The sequence below is a fragment of the Hoplias malabaricus genome, chromosome 2, assembly GCF_029633855.1.
Source record: "Hoplias malabaricus isolate fHopMal1 chromosome 2, fHopMal1.hap1, whole genome shotgun sequence".
In the NCBI taxonomy this organism is placed as follows: Eukaryota; Metazoa; Chordata; class Actinopteri; order Characiformes; family Erythrinidae; genus Hoplias; species Hoplias malabaricus.
In genome coordinates, this window is record NC_089801.1 from 64,459,600 (window position 1) to 64,478,448 (window position 18,849).

At 41.5% G+C, this 18,849-nt stretch overlaps 1 protein-coding gene across 1 annotated transcript; it reads right to left on the minus strand.

Annotated features, from left to right (window-relative positions):
- Nucleotides 1-2,153: 2,153 nt before the first annotated feature.
- nup133 (nucleoporin 133) lies at nucleotides 2,154-17,572 on the minus strand. Its single transcript, XM_066659642.1, has 26 exons — nucleotides 17,311-17,572; nucleotides 16,619-16,737; nucleotides 15,765-15,868; nucleotides 14,456-14,560; nucleotides 13,925-14,056; nucleotides 13,209-13,379; nucleotides 12,929-13,084; nucleotides 12,586-12,656; nucleotides 12,241-12,388; nucleotides 11,565-11,715; nucleotides 10,959-11,116; nucleotides 10,760-10,851; nucleotides 10,080-10,234; nucleotides 8,944-9,038; nucleotides 8,554-8,778; nucleotides 8,051-8,173; nucleotides 7,858-7,957; nucleotides 6,975-7,226; nucleotides 6,553-6,686; nucleotides 6,008-6,166; nucleotides 4,898-5,033; nucleotides 4,528-4,646; nucleotides 3,723-3,803; nucleotides 3,571-3,644; nucleotides 3,370-3,458; nucleotides 2,154-2,614 (listed from the first exon to the last, which is right to left on the minus strand). Exons 1-26 carry the CDS (start codon nucleotides 17,427-17,429, stop codon nucleotides 2,478-2,480), a joined length of 3,405 nt encoding a protein of 1,134 aa, XP_066515739.1. The 5' UTR covers nucleotides 17,430-17,572; the 3' UTR covers nucleotides 2,154-2,477.
- Between the last annotated feature and the right edge of the window lie 1,277 nt (nucleotides 17,573-18,849).

Consider the following 18,849-nt stretch of genomic DNA (forward strand, 5'->3'; position numbering starts at 1 on the left):
TATTTCTGGGTCAAAAAAAAAATGGGGGTGGGGTTAGAGGGGAGTGAACACAACCTAGGCGTCCGGCAAGGAGTAAAGCTTTGCTTCCAAAAGTGGGTAACCCAGTCCAGAGGGCTGTCCTGAGGGGGCAGGCGAATGAGAGAGTGACAGAATAAGTGAATGAGTAAGCGAGTATGTGTGGAAGGGTCAAGCCACATATCACTGAGATAGTGCTTGGATACTTAGAGTCCTTGAGATTTATCTACAGTTTACCTGGTGGAATCACAGTTACATTTATGTCTGCTTAGGTCACTAATACACCACCAGTCAAAAAGCTTGACTCACAGAAGGCATATCCTATTTTTCTAATTTTCAACCTTTTAAATTCCAGTGAAAACAATTCAGTGAAATGAGGTGGAACTATGCAGTGACCAAAACTGTACTCAGTAAAAAAAAAAACAGTTATCTACTTCACTGATATCCCGGAAAAACATGAAGGGAATTCCTAAATCCTTCTACTGGGAAAAGACAACTCAAAACAAATGGTCTGAAAGGACATGGAGCTGTTGAGAAGTCCTTACTGAGATTAATTCTGATATAGAACAGACTTGGTCTTAATGATTCCACTGAGCTAACAGCATGTCCTTCATGCCTGTCCAGATGCTGTGGGATGTGAAGATTGGATGGGAATTTTTTTGTACCTGCAGTAGATGGTTAAGCGTGTCTCTAGCTCTGAGATCAGACTGAAATCCTGTTGATGGATGACCTATCTCAGGGTCTCAGAGCCATATAGGGACAACATACTCAGCTCCATGTATTCACTGTAGAGGCGTCCAGTTGAACCCCTCAAGACTATTTTTAGGAGGCGTGGAGTAAAAGAGAGACAGAGACTGACAAATGATCAGCTACTGCCTTTACAACACAAACAGAGAAGGGGGGTTGAGTAGTGACAAAGAGACCAATTGGTATAGCTAACAAGGCCTATGACACTTTTTAACCCTTAAAAACTGTATTTTTTTAAAAGCATTTTCTCTCCGATTGTTCTTTTAAATGATTATATAAATGACCACTCTCCTGGCTGGCTGCACTTATACCAGAAACACCCAAAGCTGGATTAATCTGAATGTGGTTTGGTTCCAGTCAGGCTTGAAGGCATTTCACAGTTTGCTTGAGGCTAATTACTCAAAGTTGTTGTGTTGTCACAGCTGCTACATGAAAATTATGCTAAAAGACAAAAACAGGTTTAGCTTGTGGTCACACAGTGATTCAGAATTTGACCAAAGGTCTGTAGTTCAAATATTACTTTAGAGATGAGATCTTATGTGCCATTTAAATCTTATGTATCATTCATTGTATGTGGTAGCACTAGCGGTTAGCTGCAGCGCAAAGCAATATCTAGCACTTAGAGGAATGGGTGTTGTTATTGTAAAAATTCAGCTTCAAGCTGTAATTAAAAGTTGAATTCAAAATTCAAATTGCAGTTATTAAATTGACTTACATTTACTAAACTCTTCGAAACAGCCAACACACTCATGTGAAGCCCATAAAGGCATAGTTGGGTTCCAACAGCTTGTGGGTTAAATGTTGGACCAACAGACTCACACCAAAGTTACAAAGGGCCAATATGGGCAGCCCACCTGAAAACACAATCTAAATGAAGACAACCCACTATGGTGGTCCCATGCTTCCCATATTTATCAGATATAGGCAGCCCACCTGTTTCCATTAATAGCCCATGTACCAATCCTCTCAGAGCCCATGTTCAGCCCAAGTACACCTATCTAAGGAAAATTCCCAGAGTAGGGAAAATGGAATCTAATTTGCCTTTTACTTCTGCACATCACCATATTATGGGATCTTTACTATGTAAAAATTTCTATAATCTTACCATTTTTATTTAAGCAGAAGTATGGTTAGAAGGGAGATTCATATTTAGTTTTTGTTGGTAAAATTTGCTGTTTTGTGATTGGTCACGTCTGAGCTTTGAAGTTATAGCATTTTAGACCAAAAGGACTCAAAAAGAGTAGAGCTGAACAAATGTATGCTGAAAGATGTCAAATATTCCACTTCTGTTCTAGAGAGATCTATTTTTTTGGAATTGATTCATTTATACGTCATCAAGTTTTCTTCTGGGAATGGTCATATTACTTTTATTACCCAAGTAACAGTACTTTAACTCGAAGTATAATTTTCGTCCATTATATACACCTCTGAAAACAACAAAATAAAAACATGGGTGTATCAACCTCCATCTTCGGAGTGATACAGTTTACACTCAAACAGTCGACACAGACCCATTTGGACATACATTAGAGGATTTTTCTGTCTGGACTAAAAGTCAAACATACTGATAATGACTAAGTGTAAACAGAAGGAACAGAGTACAGAAATAAAGCATTTATTTAATGAAATCACAAGGCAGCCATAAACAGCCATGGTAGAAAAAGAGTGAAGTCCCATATAAACAGGTGTGAGAGTGTGAGATGTGGGAGTGGAGGTCAGATCTGAGACTGGAGGAAGTGCTCATAGTTGGCTCTCAGCAGGAACTCGAAGAACGGTTTAGATCTGAGGCACTCCAGCTCCTCCACCTGCAGCAGATCCTTCACATCCGGCAGATATGACTGCAGAGAAACACCTGAGTACACAGAGGGTGAGAGGGTGAGAAACAGGAGGCATGGCAATTAAAAAGACCCACACACAAAGACATGGAAATCAGAGTAAAGAAGAGGAAACTATTGAAAAATTTATACCATTCATATGAACTGTAGGTTTACTTTGTGATTCACAGTTTTCCAAATGTCAAGCCGTCAAGACACGTTCTGCGTCTGAAATTCTTTCGTTTTGCACTAGAGCTATAAGGTTAATGTAGCTGATAAGTAATATAAGTGTAAAGGCACTATAGTTCATCAATTGTTATGTTCATTTGTCCATTTCTGTGCATCATACAGTTTCAGAACCCACATTTTTTAAGGACTTAATAATTAAGTCCTTAGAGACTTTAGAGAGCACTTAACAACTTAGTTTGAGGCCAGTGTGATGCTGTTTGCAAGATTCAAATTGGGGTAAACAAGCTACATTAGTTTGTAGTTCCAGTGCAAAACTAAAGCAGCAAATTTAAGACAATAGACATGTCTTGGCTGACCCATGTTTGAGGTTTGCGGAAATACATTACTTTGTTTGGCCAAACTAACCTTTAATAAGATGTCGCACAACAATTTAGCTTAATGTACAAGGCAAACATATGTAAAAACAGACTAAAGACCCAAATAAACCTAAGACTGTTGTGGCCTAAACACAACCCATTAATAAACTTAGTTAAATTAATGCTGATATTAGACTAAAAATTCAAACTGAAAATAATAACAATAATAATAAAAAAGATAACAGCACCTTCTTGAATGAATTTCTGGAGAATTTTTACAAAGATGCTGTTTTTGGCCACCTCTAGAGGGTCATCAGTACCATCCAAAGCTGACCAGCTATAATCAATAAATCAGCACAAAGCAATCAATTAGCAATTAATCAATCAATCACTGAATCAAATGCACACTGGTTTAGAATGAGAAGTCTAAAAAAATATTGGTGTCCTACTTCTCTTTCCAGTCTTTCTTCAAAGCTTTACTGAAAATCTCACGCTTCAAAGCCTCGATATCGACAGCACCATCCTGCAAAGACAGAGACCATGCATCAGGGGAAACCAACACACAAACGAAAAACAAACATCAAACATTTCCCAGGAATACCTTGTCTATGTACTCCAGCAGGTCCAGCGCCTTTTTAAAGTCGTACTCGTTGGCGCCACGGTTATCATCACATATGTACAACTACAGTGGGGAGAGACAGACAGAGAGAGAGAGAGAGAGTGCATTTTTTAAGTTATGTCAAAATATGGAGGAAAAGAAAAAAAAAAAAAAAAAAAAAAAAAAAAAAAAAAAAAAAAACATACTCATACACACACAATGAAACAAACACCTGTCATTTTAGTGTGGGAGGTTTCATGGCTAAATTAGAGCAGCCTGGTGGACAATCTTCATTAATTGCACATTGCACCAGTAAGACCATATGCCTCCAATGGTTCAAACACTGTGTCCTGAAGGTGGCGCCGTGTATCAGGACGACAATGCACCAATACATACAGCAAGACTGGTGAAAGATTGGTTTGATGAACATGAAAGTGAAGTTGAACATCTCCCATGGCCTGCACAGTCACCAGATCTAAATATTATTGAGTCACTTTGTGGTGTTTTGGAGGAGCGAGTCAGGAAACATTTTCCTCCACCAGCATCACGTAGAGACCTGGCCACTATCCTGCAAGAAGAATGGCTTAAAATCCCTCTGACCACTGTGCAGGACTTGTATATGTCATTCCCAAGATGAATTGACGCTGTATTGGCCGCAAAAGGAGGCCCTACACCACACTAATACATTATTGTGGTCTAAAACCAGGTGTTTCAGTTTCATTGTCCAACCCCTGTATATGTGTGTGTGTGTGTGTAAATAAATATATATATAAGGTATAAAAATTAACCTCTGTGTGCGAGTTCTTACATTAATAAGGTTGTGTGCACTCAGTAAAGGCATGGTGTCTGGATTCTGTTGTTTCTCCTCCAGCAGCTGTTTGGGAAGAGTCTCCTGATGAAGTAGGAAACGCTCCTGCTCCACAATATCTGAACAAACAAACACAATACATTTAACACTGAGTTAACAAAATCAATCATTAAAAGGTTCAGTGTATGAATTTATGCACGAGTTTCCTGTTTAACTAAGAACTACAATCTCAAGAGGCTCATATTGACCTGGTGAAAAGCAATGTCTTACCAAACATGTGTATGGTTAAATTTACATGGAACCGCACCCCAGTCTGCCGTGGAGGACAGATTAGGGAAGAACGGCAGTGTCTGTAATGTAAGTGACTGACCGCCCAGCTGTTTGTGCTGCAGGTGTTCAGGCATGTCTGAGGCCAGAGCTGTGAGTTTACTGAGTGCCAGCAGTGTCTTCTTTTTGCTGAAGTATCTTGTCTCCATGTTGGCCTGACTGTGCAGGGTCCTGTGGGCCTGCAGATGGACAAGCATAGGATTACAAAAAAAAAATAAAAAAAAAATTAATAGGAATATATTGTCAAAACTTTTTGAAGCATGGTGAAACATCAGGCTGGGCTTTCAAATTACGTCAAAAAATGATTTTAAGAAAGAGTGGCAGTGGTATAATGTTGGTACTATCTCTAGGAAATTAACCGTTTGATACCTGATGATACCTTAGCTATCCAAGGCAGGGAGTCCTAAGCCCCTTTCACACACAATCTGTAACCTAGTGAACATTTCCTGCTGCAAGAACACATCAGTGTGTGTGTGTGAGAAAGGACAACTAGGGCAATCTCCAGACCTGATACTCTGGAGTTTCTCAGAGTTCATACTTCATTCAACAGGGGACACTCACTGACTGGTGGAATCAGTGATGAATGACATTGGGGGGGTTGGGGAAGAAAAAAAAAACAAAACAAAAACAAACCCTGTAACAGTTGTGTAGTAAAATTAACTAATCCTATACACAGCCTTTATATTAAAATGGGTTCAAACTTGAGAAAATAAAACAACTGTGAAACTGTACTTAATGCACCAGCAATGCAATCAATCATAATTAATTCTTTCTTTGTCTGTAACCCTTATCCAGTCCAGCCTACATGGAATCAGTGGGTGGAAGTTGGGAACACATCCTAGAGGGGGTCCTTCACAGGGCGACACACACACCCCCTGACACTTGAGTCACCAATCCACCTACCATTGTGTGTTTTTGGAGCGTGGGAGGAAGCCGGAGCAGCCGGAGGAAACCCATGCGGACACAGGGAGAACACACCAAACTCCTCGCTGACAATCACCCGGAGTGGGACTCAAGCCCACAACCTCCAGGACACTGGAGCTGTGCGATTGCGACACTGCCTACTAGTAATGCCCATTCCAATAATTATTTAATATAAAATCAATATATTTGTGTAGAGTTCACAAGTCCTCCAAATGGCTGTGGATCTTACACTCTGAAAGTCCTGTACGTGGATGTGGTGGAGCCAGCTGAGGTGCTGATGAGCCTGTAGAAAGCTGGCCAGCTGCTGGTGCTGCGCGATTGGCTGAGAGAGCAACTTCCCTCGCTTCCCTTTTTCCATGTACCAGCGGAAGAGGAAGTCTGCAAAGTTCTACAGAAAACAGCACCATCAGAACACCTCCATACAGAGTAGTCTCTGTTCACACTGCAGAGCAAGTTGAACTTCTTAAAATGTGCAAGTACAGGTGAATAATTACAACTGGTACAAAGCTGAAATGTAGTTAAATGATTAAGAAATATCAACCTGTACATTTTGAACAAAAACCCCTCAGTTAGCCATTGATTTAGGGTTTACTCCAGAGTGCCCTCTAGTGGCTGATCAACATGACAGTGGGAGCATTGGCAATTGTCAGGTGTGGTTTGTTACAGGTGTTCAATATCAGATCAGCAATTTTAAAACTATGTTAGTTTTAAAAATGAAAAGTGATGCAGCTCGCTCGCTCTCTGTGAGAGAGAGAGAGAGAGAGAGAGAGTTACCTGATCAGCGAATTTTGTCATGTAGTGCTGCAGGCGGCTCTGATTGTCCGTCTGCTCACACATCTGCACCAGGATGTCGAAATCACAGAACTTCTCCGCCAGAGCTGCCACCCACTGATACTGACCCAGCTCCACTGAAACAACCATCACCGCAAAACATGATCAACGATGAAATTTATCCTACACTCCAAAGTTTGCTTATTTGGACATACACCGAAAAATATATAGAGAAATGAAAACATTACAAACAAATACATAGAATACTAAAGGCAGCCCTTGGAAAAATAAAACTAAACTCATATCTGAGGAGCTTTTGAGATCCCAGACTCAGACGAAGTTTTAGATTACATGACAAAAACAGAGTTAAAACTATAACCAAATGGAACTCCTGTAGGACCCGAGAGCTGTGAGGAGTGACTCACGCAGTGGAGTGAGTAGCTCAGAGCGCCGCTGTGTGTACTCCATCTCCAGAGCGTCGTAGCGCTCCTGCTGCCGAGGGCGACGCAGCGAGTTCAGCTGGGACACATAACCCGACAGCAGCGAGTCCAGCAGCGCCACCAGCTGTTCGCAAAGAGTGGCGCGGAGGTTCGATTCAGCGTGAGGATACACGGCCTGCAGAATGAGCTCATGTTGCCTCGCAATCACAGTACGCACACCACCCACTCCACCTGAGGCTAAACACAGACCAAAACACAAGAAATATCCAATAGCAATCAATTTATATATGTACACAACTGTCCTAAAGTAGCCTAACATCACTTCTCAGCAAGATACATTTGAAATAAAATTAACTGGGAACCACAAACATTTGTAGGTATTTTATATAATATATTCATTTCTAGAGGAACAAGTTCCTGAATTATTTTTTTTTACTTTATTTATATAACAATTCCTACATGGTTCATATTAATAATAGTGTAATTATTTTCTTGTTTGATCAGACTTGAGATTTGACCACCATTTTGAATATCATCACGGTCCAAAGAAAAACACATTCTACGTCATTTGAACATGGCAGCTGTCCTTCAACTGTGTGAATATTTCATGACGAATGAACCAATAGAAACGCTCCAAAATTGTTTTGAATAAAATCTTTTTACACCGACTTCCACTGAAAATTAAGGAGGTTTTTTCCTCCACCTCTAAAGTTCTCTGGACAGTGATGTAGGGTGATATGAGGCCTCCTGAACATTACTTATATTCTACTGGAACATCATGCAGGATATTTACTGATAAGATTGAAATAGTTTAAAATATTTAATATTCACAATATTTGTTTATGAATATTGACACATTTGGAGTTACCTGTCCAAGGAATGTACTCGGGCTCTGGAGCAGCATTCTCTGCTGCCCTGTAAAGAGAAGCCTTGGTCTCTCTGTAGTGTGCCGCTGCTTGCAGCATGTCCTGAAAACAACACAATACACACTTATACTTTAGAAGACACACTTCACTGTGGGTGGAGGTTAAATTAACGAGAGAGAGGAACTGGGATCCTGCCTTGATGATGGTGTTGATGTTGAGCACCACCTCAGCCCATTTCACAGAGCCCACAGGATTCTCCTTCAGACACTTCTCCTCCTCATCCAGCAAACAGTAAAAGATGGAGGAAATCTGAGACACCTACAAACACACACACACACACAGCAGAACAAATGCTATGAACAACAATGCTATTTATGAAAACATATGATGATAATCAACGAAAAATTATGATGTTGGTTTATATTTAACCCATGTATTTTGCTAGTTATTACATAATACTACCACTTCCTTTCCAACTGCTACTAACACAATGCCACTGTAAAACTCCACACGCTTGCAGGAGAACATTAACCACCCACATCTATTTTAATAACCAACAACCCATAGAGAGTGCAGAGTCAGCTCACTTGAACTCTGGGTCTGAGGCATCACAGAGGGAGATTTATATAATTGATCCACAGACAGTGCCAACACTTGGTCTGCTGTGCCACTTGGTTACTGTTACTGCGGTGCTGTACCTCTCTGAAGAAGACGTCTGCAGGCGTGAGACTGGACGGGACGTCAGCGCCACTCTTCTTCAGCACTCTGAGGATGGCAGCGTTCACCAGCTCTGGCTGTTTGGCGTGATGGTTCTTCAGAACAACAGCAGCAGACAGTTTCTCTGCATGTTCACACAGCAACAGACGAGTCGCCATCGGAGACGAACGCACAGACGAAGAGGAGAGGCGATCCAGCAGCCCCATCTGAGAGAGAGAGAGAGAGAGAGAGAGAGAGAGAGAGAGAAAGAGAGACGTATTACAAGAAGTGTGCACTAACAAACTAAGATCACAATTTAAATCAATAATTTGATCTGAGGGTCATTTTTGTGGATTTTGGAAATATCATAAGTCAAAATGCAGAACGCTGACCTGCAGCAGGAAGTCCATGAAGAAGTGGTGAGCTTTCATCTTGTCCTCCAGCTGGTGCAGCAGGATCAGGGAGGTTAGAGTGAACCCAGCACTTTCTGAGGAATTAATACATTTCATCAGTTAACGACAACTACTGTCTGGATTTTAGGGCTTAGACTTATTCGGACATAGCTCCCCATCTCTACATCTATCTCCATCAAGTATTAGTCACTCTCTCCATACTAGGGATGTGCATTCCAAACAATATTTATATTGGACTGTAACAGTAACTGTCAGTTAATGAGCAGTTAACTGATTCACTGACAGGAGATGCTAAATTCCAAAACCTGTGACAATAAAAACTGCCTGTCCACATTTTTTTATTATTATTAAACTGTTACATCTGCGAGCCCCAGAGGCTGACTGTCGAGCGGTGTCCTTCCTGTGCACCATCATTCTTGCACACAAGAACTTTCCACTTTCTACTCATGAATGTAACTCTCCCCAGGCATTCAAGTTTCATTTTCATGGCATTAGCTTTCTTCGTTTTACCTTTCTACTCTCTTTGTGGTCTTGAATTCTCTGGCTCATGTTTTCTTTAAAGAAAAGAAAAACTGAAGGACTACATATCATCACTGATATATGTTTAGGTCTATTTTCTCCTTCAGCTGGAATAAGAAAGCTGTGCAGGATGTGTTAGTTTTCAGCGACTGTTTGACACAGGAATTGTCAAACTGTTGTAAGCAAGTTTGGTGCTGCACAGTGCCCACAGCACGCTGTTGTTTTCTGAGTTTAAAGGGGACATCTACAATTGTGGGGAAATGCTGTTCTCTCTGGTTTGTTTATATTCAGAAGCTTTTATCTTGTATACCGGACCAAGACACATTTTTTTTTAACAATTTACAGACACTGGGGCTTTGTAAACAAATTAGGACCATTTCGCAAAGTGTTTTATGATTAAAATTGTGAACATCACCTTTAAGCGCTGCCAGACGCGATATCTCTCTTTCAACAGCAGGTATTCATAACTTCAAAAGATACAGTGGTAACGGACGCTGGAATTTCAAATACTGACACTAGTAGGCTTAACCGAGTACTCGATTACCTGTGCACATCCCTGCTCTCTACACCCCCACACTCTCCCCCTTCTCTCTCACCATCAGGTACAGACTCGGCCCATCGAGGGTCAGAAGCAGGATAATCGTCCACCAGGTCAAGGTCAATCTGTGTCACCACGGTGTCCAGTTCCCCTGCCTCTCCATCGGCGGGGAACAGATCGTCCGTCAGGTTCTGGGCACCAATCAGATCATGTCTGTGGCAAGAAAAAACACTGTATCACACTGCAGAGAACACAGCTTCAAACATTTCAATCCCTCATTAAAACCCAGAAAAAACAATCCCACATTAAACACATACAAGTGTAGCAGTGATTTTTCATCCGTGTGAAACCGCCAGTGCCGATTGGAACGGCAATGGCTCTTCTTTTGTCTGCGGGTTTACCCACCAGACCTCAACATTTAAAGACATCCGGCACTAAGCTACTTTATCTACTTGTTTAATGCTTTGCTGTTAAGACCATTCAACGCTTAAAAGTTTTGTGCTTGGTCCACTTTTTGTGCCCAATAACGTAGAACTAGATACAGTGTGTTGGTTAGCTTTGTTAGATTTCTTTTACACATCCAATAAACCCTATGGCTGTGCTGGGAAATAGATTCAGAAGAGTGGAACCAACAGCATATGCCCTGTTTCACTTTGCCTTTAAAGTGTTTATTTTAGAAGTCTTAAGGTAAAATGAAGCGGCGTGTGGAACAAATTAAAAATGAAATTAAATGTTTACCTGCAGAATTGCAGGAAGGCTTGTTTCAGCAGTTTGGTTTTGTCCTCTTGCCCCACTGTGTCTGTTTTGGGGGGTGTCTCCAGTGGAGTCCCCTGCACAGACCACAACACATTTTCAGAAAAAAGTTTAAATCATATTTTAAATGGTGGTCTCTCATACTCAAGCGTTTTTTAGGATCTAAATCAATCTCAATGCATACCTCCGGTCCAGGTCCAGCCACTGAGGTGCAGAGGGACTCCTCCATGTGTTCTGGAAGGATGGAGGAGCTCTCTCTGGCCACCACAGCCACCAGGCCGTTGTTCTGAGAGAAAAACACAGGCAGGTTGGCACACACTCCACCGCCACGGATATGGTCTCCTGTCAGGGGATTTTAAAAAACAAAATAAAACAAATATAAAAGTACATGTTCAGGATTATTTAGTCTGTTTACTCCCTGGCAGACACGAACAGGGCAACATTTGATCATTTTCTCCAAATCTGGCAAATTCTACTTCAAATTAATAGGAATTATTTGGAGTAAACTACCATCTAAATCTGAGGTCACATGTAAATAAGACCAAAGTAGTGACATCCCAGCCGTGGTTAAATGAACACTGTATTTTCGGGCTCAGTTTCCATATATGGACAAATGAGTGAATGTCTTGTTTTCTTGTTTACATAGAAAACACTTTAACCTTATTGACATAGTAATGACATTACTATTTTTGGGGGAAAAAACATTTAAACAACAAAAAACTTAATACTGCCCCTTTAAATGAAAACAATGTTTACAAAAAAAGAAAAAAGGTGCATCCAGTCTTCATACCGGGAGAGCTGAAGGCTAGCTTTTCCTCGGGCAGTCCACCGCGGCCAGTGCCAGTGGTGCAGGCGAAAACCAGCTCATCATTGTAGATAAACGCTGCAGGACTGGTCGCCCGCGGCAACACCAACCGTGTTTTATGAAGCTCCTCCTCACTCTAATATGAGAGAGAGAGATTAAAAAAAATAAAATAAAATGATAGACAAATGATAGAGAGTGGAAGACATTAAAAGACAATGAGAGATTAGCGAGTGAGGGGGAAGAATGAGAGGAATAGAGTAATAAAGAAGGAGACAGAGAGAGAGCGAGAGACAAGTACCAAGAAAAACTTTGTTTGGGCGGTTTGAGAAAGGGAAATAATGAAGACACTGGCTCGGTTCCCAAGAATTTTGAACTTTGTCAGATTTTCCTTCTCCTTTAAAGAAACAGCTGGCATTTTTGGTCGAGCTGTTTCTTTACAAGAGATCAGCACACAGTCTGGACTCTGAGACTGCCCTGATTACACTGAATGACTGATACATCACGCAACAGCTGGAAAACCAAGTGCAACCAAGTTTTCTAAAACCTATTTGACTTGTCTGATAGGTCTAAAACTCTGTAACATTTAACTAGGTTATTAATCAGCAGGAAGATACTAATATGTCGGGGTTGAAAGCTGAGGACTTGGTCTCTGAGAGTTCACCTGAAAAGGAGGGTTGTATTTGGTGACCTCTACTGAGAGTTCGTCTGAGGAATGTCCAGCGGTGTCAGGGATGGTGACCAGGCAGAAATAGGCCAAACACGGTGTATCAGCTGGGTGCCACGCTGCGGCCAAAACCACCAAACCAGCACTGGATCACAAACACACCCAACACCAACAAATCAGTTCAGCAACACCAATGGAAAAAAAACAAAAACAAGGAAAACTGTATCTACACACTAATGTAACAACCATAACATCTAAGGCTGTTCCATGTTTCTGTTATCTTTCATTCAATCAAACGATTTTAGGTCGAATTTTTCTTGAATAAGTATCAGAGCTTCTCACTGGCTGAGCTGCATGTCCAGATAGGCCACGTTCACCCCCTCCTTCACTTCAGCGTAGTTGCTTTCAGAGCCCTGGAAAACACACAAAGTTTTACCAATAATACCACTAATAACTTGCATTGACATAGTCTGTGTTCTTTAGGACTTTTTTTGGCATTAACTCTTGCATTTAATTTTGCAAACGTGAGGTGACTTGCATGTCACTGTATTTCTTCAAGAGGGCATCAATGTAGGAGATTAAAAGGAGATTAAACAATCCTTCAAAATAATAAATAAAAATTTGTTTAACCTCTGTTTATGGCTAAGAATTTTACACAGTACTGAGCATGAGCGCTGTTCCTCACCCAGATGGCATCTGCAATGCTGTCGGTTAGACTCGGGCAGGCGTTCCAGCTCAGAACCTGAACCTCCGTACTGTCCCCAACCTCCCACTTATTCAAACCACACGAAGTGAGAGTGTAAAGGCAACACAAGTCTGCCACCCACAACACACTGTGCACCTGTGAAAACGAGGGGGAGAATATGGTGAGATCTTTTCTTTTTCCTTCTGTTTTTATTACATTTTCCTTCATACCCTCACTGAAAGTCAGTGTAAATTAAATACGAGAAACACGTGATGCTTACGGATGTGTCAGCTGGAGGACCGCGGATGCCGAAGAGGCTGGAGACACGGCGTCCGATTCCTGAGAGCATTCCCAGCCCCTGCTGCAGAGGTCTCTGGAAAAGCTTCCCTGCACCATCTGCACACACACGCAACAAGTGCCCACGCTCTGAAGACACAATGAAACTGCCGCTCTGAAACACGAGGGAAGAGAAAGAAAGAAAGAAAGAAAGCCACAGAATAGTTCTCTTAGATACAATATAAACACGCACACACAATATCAGAAATAAATTATGGAAATTAGTTTCTTAAGATTTACAGAAAACCTGTGTGTGTGTGTGTAGCATCTAGTGCTGTAATCCAGGAATGCTTGTAAAAGCCCTTGTAGGTAATTCATGCTGTTTGTGGTTTTCTCCTTGCAGCTGCTGACACTGTACTGCTATCAAGCCCCCTTTATAAGAGTTGAAAAGAGGAGTCAAGTGTGTAACTCATCTGTAAGTAGATAGCCTCTTCACTACGAGACTCCTGCAGTGCCACCTCGTGGCCCCACATGGTAACTGGGTATCTCACATGTCCTCTTTCTCCACAGGTTGATTGTGTACAATCAAAACTGTACAGTTTGCTTTATTTGAATTATAGAGCCCCTTTCACTTTGTTGAACTTTTACATCAGCATTTCTCAGTAATCCCAGTAAATACAGCACAGCAATTTAGCTGAGAGCTGCAGACACATTCCTCACCCTGGTCGCGGTGACATAGTTGCACAGGTGTCCTCCGAGTTCAGCAGGTGTCTCCGTGTATGTTCCCTCATGAGCCAAACTCGGCCAGAACCGGGCCAAACCTTCTGGAGAAACCGCCAGCACGCACACAGACTGTAGCAACCAGAAGGAACACGTGGCAAAAAATTTAAGATCAAGAAATGGTAAGAGAAATGGTCATTAAAAATCTAACTAAATTAATCTCAAATAAAATAAGCATTGGGTTTTAAAAGCATTAAACCTGAACCAACAAAAATCTCTGTTAATTCAGAATCAGCCTAAGTATGTACAGAAATGTAAACTCACATTGAGCATAAAGAACATCATCATTAAAATAATAAATGGTCTGTTTGAATGACATTTAAAAGGCATTATTTCTCCTGTATCAGTGTCATGGGACTCATCTCAGAACCCTCTATTAGAACATAGCCATGACCGTGTGATTGACTTGGAGTGAAATCATAGGGAACTACACAGTTCCTGAGCCCTCTGATGAATGTAAGTGTGTGGTACCTGGACGGAGGCGGAGTCCAGAGGGCTGGAGGAGCTGATGGAGATCAGGTCAGCGCTGTACGTGTACTCACTGGGGGCCAGCTGGAGGTCCTTGCACACGGACATCTACAAAAACAGAGAAAACACGAATGAACACATGTCAAACGACGACACAGTTTCTAATAATAGACGAGTACATTTCATAATGAGAGTATATCTAGTGCTGGGTGGTGTGAGCGCTAATCACAAATCAATATCACGATTAACTGTACATTTTACCACAATTACGATTAATGAACAATTATTTGCGTTTATATTTATGACTCTCATAGCTCAGTGACGAGGCTTATGCTGTAAATCTGCTCCAGTGTTAAAGCTGGGATATTTTTTCTTACGTCGCTGGGAGCTTGTTCCTCTCTTGTTTTCTGAGCACTGTTTATATTTGGTGTGTGATTGTGCTTTGGCTGAAACTGCATTTTCTCAGCGTTTACATTTGATTTTTGTTGAGTGTCGTATTAATTATAGTCAAAACACAGCACGTCCAAACCCCAGACACTGTGTTTTTCTTTGGTATGAGCTGCTTGAGTCGCTCGGTCGGCCTCAGAGTTTAGGTTGCTTCCATGTGGCAGATAGAGGCAGAGTCATGTAACTACAGTTTGGCAGCTTGGTTTCAAAGGAACAGTATATGAACACACAGTGGGGACATAACAGAATAAAAAATAATAATAAATAAATAAATACATAAAGCCCCCTCCAGGGTGTGTTCCCGCCTTGCGCCCAATGATTCCAAGTAGGCTGTGGACCCACCGTGACCCTGAACTGGATAAGCGCTTACAGATAATGAATGAGTGAAAATAAATAAACAAAAATTATATAATCTATATACACAACATTATGTCGATTTCGGTTAATTTTTGATTAAATGCCCAGCCCTAAAGTATAACTATATGTGTTTTTTGGTCCTACATGGTCCTACACTACTCATAAGTTTGTTCATTCCTTCTTGCAGCGTCCAGCTCTCGCTGGATTCTTTTGTCAGCCACCGATCCAAGGAGGGTTTGAATCTATTCAAAAGACCACAGAGTAATTTTACGAGCTGCCGTCATGAGTCAGATAAAAACAAATGTGATCACCGCTGCAGCTGGAGATTTTACAGATGGAGAGTTGGTGCTGGTCGTCTGCGTTGTGTGGTGTAGAGTGACGACTCTCTCTGGACAATCAGCGCAGGTTTACACGCTATGGTTTAGTCCCTACTCGGCTCGCTCTGAACCATGACTAAAAAAAGAACCCGTGTCAAGGTACAGTAGAGTAGATTACTGTAGGTACACACCTTTGCCACTGGAGTCTGACAGATCTTCCAAATGATCAGCCTCTCTCCACACACCATCCAGGCCCAGCCGGAATCCTCCACCTTCACAGAGATCTGATCATCCGCTACAGGGTCAAAACACACACACATCATTTAACACTGTATTTCACTGTAGTCTGGCTGATTTGCTTTGCATACTTTGCTAGCTCCCTTTCACCTTGTTCTTCAATAGTCCCCACAGAGCTGGTATGATTTGGTGGTGGATTATTCTCAGTGCTGCAGTGACAATTAACTGTTGGTGGTGGGTTAGTGTGTGTTGTGCTGGTACAAGTGGATCAGGCACAGCAGTGCTGCTGGAGTTTTTAAACCCTACGTCCACTCCTCCCTCGTTGGTCCACCTTGTAGATGTAAAGGCAGAGACAGTAGCTCATCTGTCGCTGCACAGTGTGTGTTGGTCGTCCTCTAGTCCTTCATCAGTGACACAGGACACTGTCAGCTGGATGTTTTTGGTTGGTTAAATATTGTAAGTTCAGCAGTGACACTAAGAAGTTTAAAATCTCCAGCAGCACTGCTGTGTCTAATCCACTTTTACCAGCCCAACACACACAACCTTCACCACCGTGTAATTGTCACTGCAGCTATGAGAATGACCCACCTCCAAATCACACATGCTCTGTGGTGGTCCTGTGGGGCACCTGCTAACCGGAGCATAAACCGGTTTATTTAGCGATTACAAACCAGTTTGATTCTTCATATCATGTGAGCTGTACTTTGTAGAAATTTTAAAAATTACAATAAAATAAATACAAATATTGTTTGCTAATTTCTGGTGGCACGAAGAACCGAACAGAGTCTCTCAATAGAGGAGTACGTACCTTCCGCCATCGTAAGGGCCTCCATCACTTTAACAGGTAAAGATGATCCAAACGTCTGGACGTCAAAATGAACAGAGTCCACTGCGGCATAGTTCTGAACTCGAGTGGGAGTCCCTCGGCTGCAGGACATTACAGCACACATTTAAAATTAGTAATGTCTCCCTTAAGCAGGGTTCATATCGGTGTGGAAATGGGGACTGCACATTTAATGAGGCGAAAATGGGACTACTAAGTAGTAAAATATTTGACGTTATTAATGCATGCCCTCTGGTGGCTAGATAAGAACTGCAATAACACTGCCAGGTACTCCACTGAAACCGTTTATTGCACCTTTACTAAGACGTGACAAAACACATTTCACTGAAATCCAATTTCAAATAAGACACAAATTCGAATTAAAAGCTCTGCTAGGCTGAACCATTAAAGGTGGAATTAAAAATTAAAACAAGACCCTAACCTCAGCCTCCTTAATAGATTTGATTTGAATGGACACGTTTTAATTAAGCCAATTTAAGGTGGAACCAGTTAAGGTGGAACGGAATATTGGAAATCACCAAAATGAACTTGAGGCTCGTTAATGAGTAATAGCCACGTTAATGAATAATAACTGTATGAACACATTTCATTCTGAAGGATTTAATGTGGATCTATTTAATGTGGAAGTGATCCCGGCGATGAGTGCGGAGGTTTACCCGGCGCCGAGAGAAGTTCTCCGCGGGGAGAAGAGCAGCACCGCGCCGCTGAGGCTCTTCCTGCCGCCGGTTCTCGGCGCCTGTCTGCGACCCGGAGTACCGCGCGGAGACCCGAACATCTTCTACCGCCGCCTCGGTTAAAAAAAACAGATATTAGAAAAGTAAAATCCTCCCTCTGTGAACTCTCAGACACATCCAGCGTTTATTTTACCGCGCGGCACAGGGCTCATCTCAATGGACGTCAGATAAAAACGCCTGAGCCAGAGAGCATCATGGGCAGTGTAGTTTCAACACGGACACCAGTTAAAGGGCCCATATTGAACAGCTTTTTGACTTTGTCTAACACGTCCTAAACGCTGTCTACTGAGGCATTATTCCTAGAAGGGAAGAATAAAATGTATAAAATACTGCAGGTGTGTTCTAATCCTTGGTATAGGTATGACTTAAATCACATGTGAAATATGTTGTATTTTTCTATATAATCACTTTAACTTCTGTACATTTGATAGGTATAGCAATTACCTTTTAAATTCCCTGAAAAACATTTGGTCTTTACTTGAAAATGGCAGTTTACCATCAGAAAATCACGTTCCACAGCGATATTTCTTTAGATTTGGGAATAGGTAAAAATTCCTCTGGGCTATGTAATTTAAAAAAATGTTTTATAAAATTCAGAATCCTCACAATTTCTTAGCTCTCCAGTCTGTCTGCATGCTGGAAACTGGTTTAATGTGTTTACAAACCCCCGAGTCAGTAAACAAGTAAAAAAAAAAAAAAAGTGTCTCCCCAGTAAACATTTAGCTGTTGATTCAACGTTGAAATAACGTAATGACTAACGTCTAATCAACGTTCTCTTAAGGTTGAAAATGAAAGTTGAAAACACGTCCAAACACAGACATTGAAAAGACGACTATTAGACGTATTTTGGACGTCCACTGACGTTATCGATTGGTCACCACTTAACTAACTTATTAAGATGGAATTTGACGGACAGACTACATTTAGACATATTTTGAACGTCCAGGGACGTTCCTTGTTTACTGACTCAGTCAGAGATATTAAGCTCTTTCCCAACAAAGAGCCGCCAAACATTGAGAGTCATAAAAAGAGATGAGGATGTCACTTTATTCCTGCTCCATAGGTGGGAAATATTTACTTATTTTTGCTGTTTCCGATTATTTAGGTAGGAACTCACTCTAAATTCAGTAGACTGCTAACTGCATGAGAGTGAAGACTAAAAGTGCTACAAAACAAAACAATTGGAGTTACAAATGAGTTTTTGTGGTAAAAAAAAAAAGTGGATAAAAACGTACAGACAAGTTTAACTTCAGCTACGTTTTTCCCTTCAAACATACGGTTCCACTTTAAAAGACGCGGAGCTTCTGAACATAAACAAACCAAGAGAACCGCAGTTCCACACACTCGTGGACATTCCCTTTAAGGGGAACAACTATGGGCCCTTTAATTCCCCTCGCCCCAGTCCGACAGAGGGCAGTAGTGTGTGAGTGTGGAGGGTGCAGGTTTGAAGGAGGGAGGAGG

Coding starts and splice junctions, on each gene's coding strand:
- nup133 (XM_066659642.1), bottom strand. CDS start 17,429: ATGTTCGGGTCTCCGCGCGGTACTCCGGGTCGCAGACAGGCGCCGAGA. Junction 13,085..13,208: donor GTCCTCCAGCTGACACATCC/GTAAGCATCACG, acceptor TCGTTTTCACAG/GTGCACAGTGTGTTGTGGGT. Junction 12,657..12,928: donor GCATTGCAGATGCCATCTGG/GTGAGGAACAGC, acceptor TGTGTTTTCCAG/GGCTCTGAAAGCAACTACGC.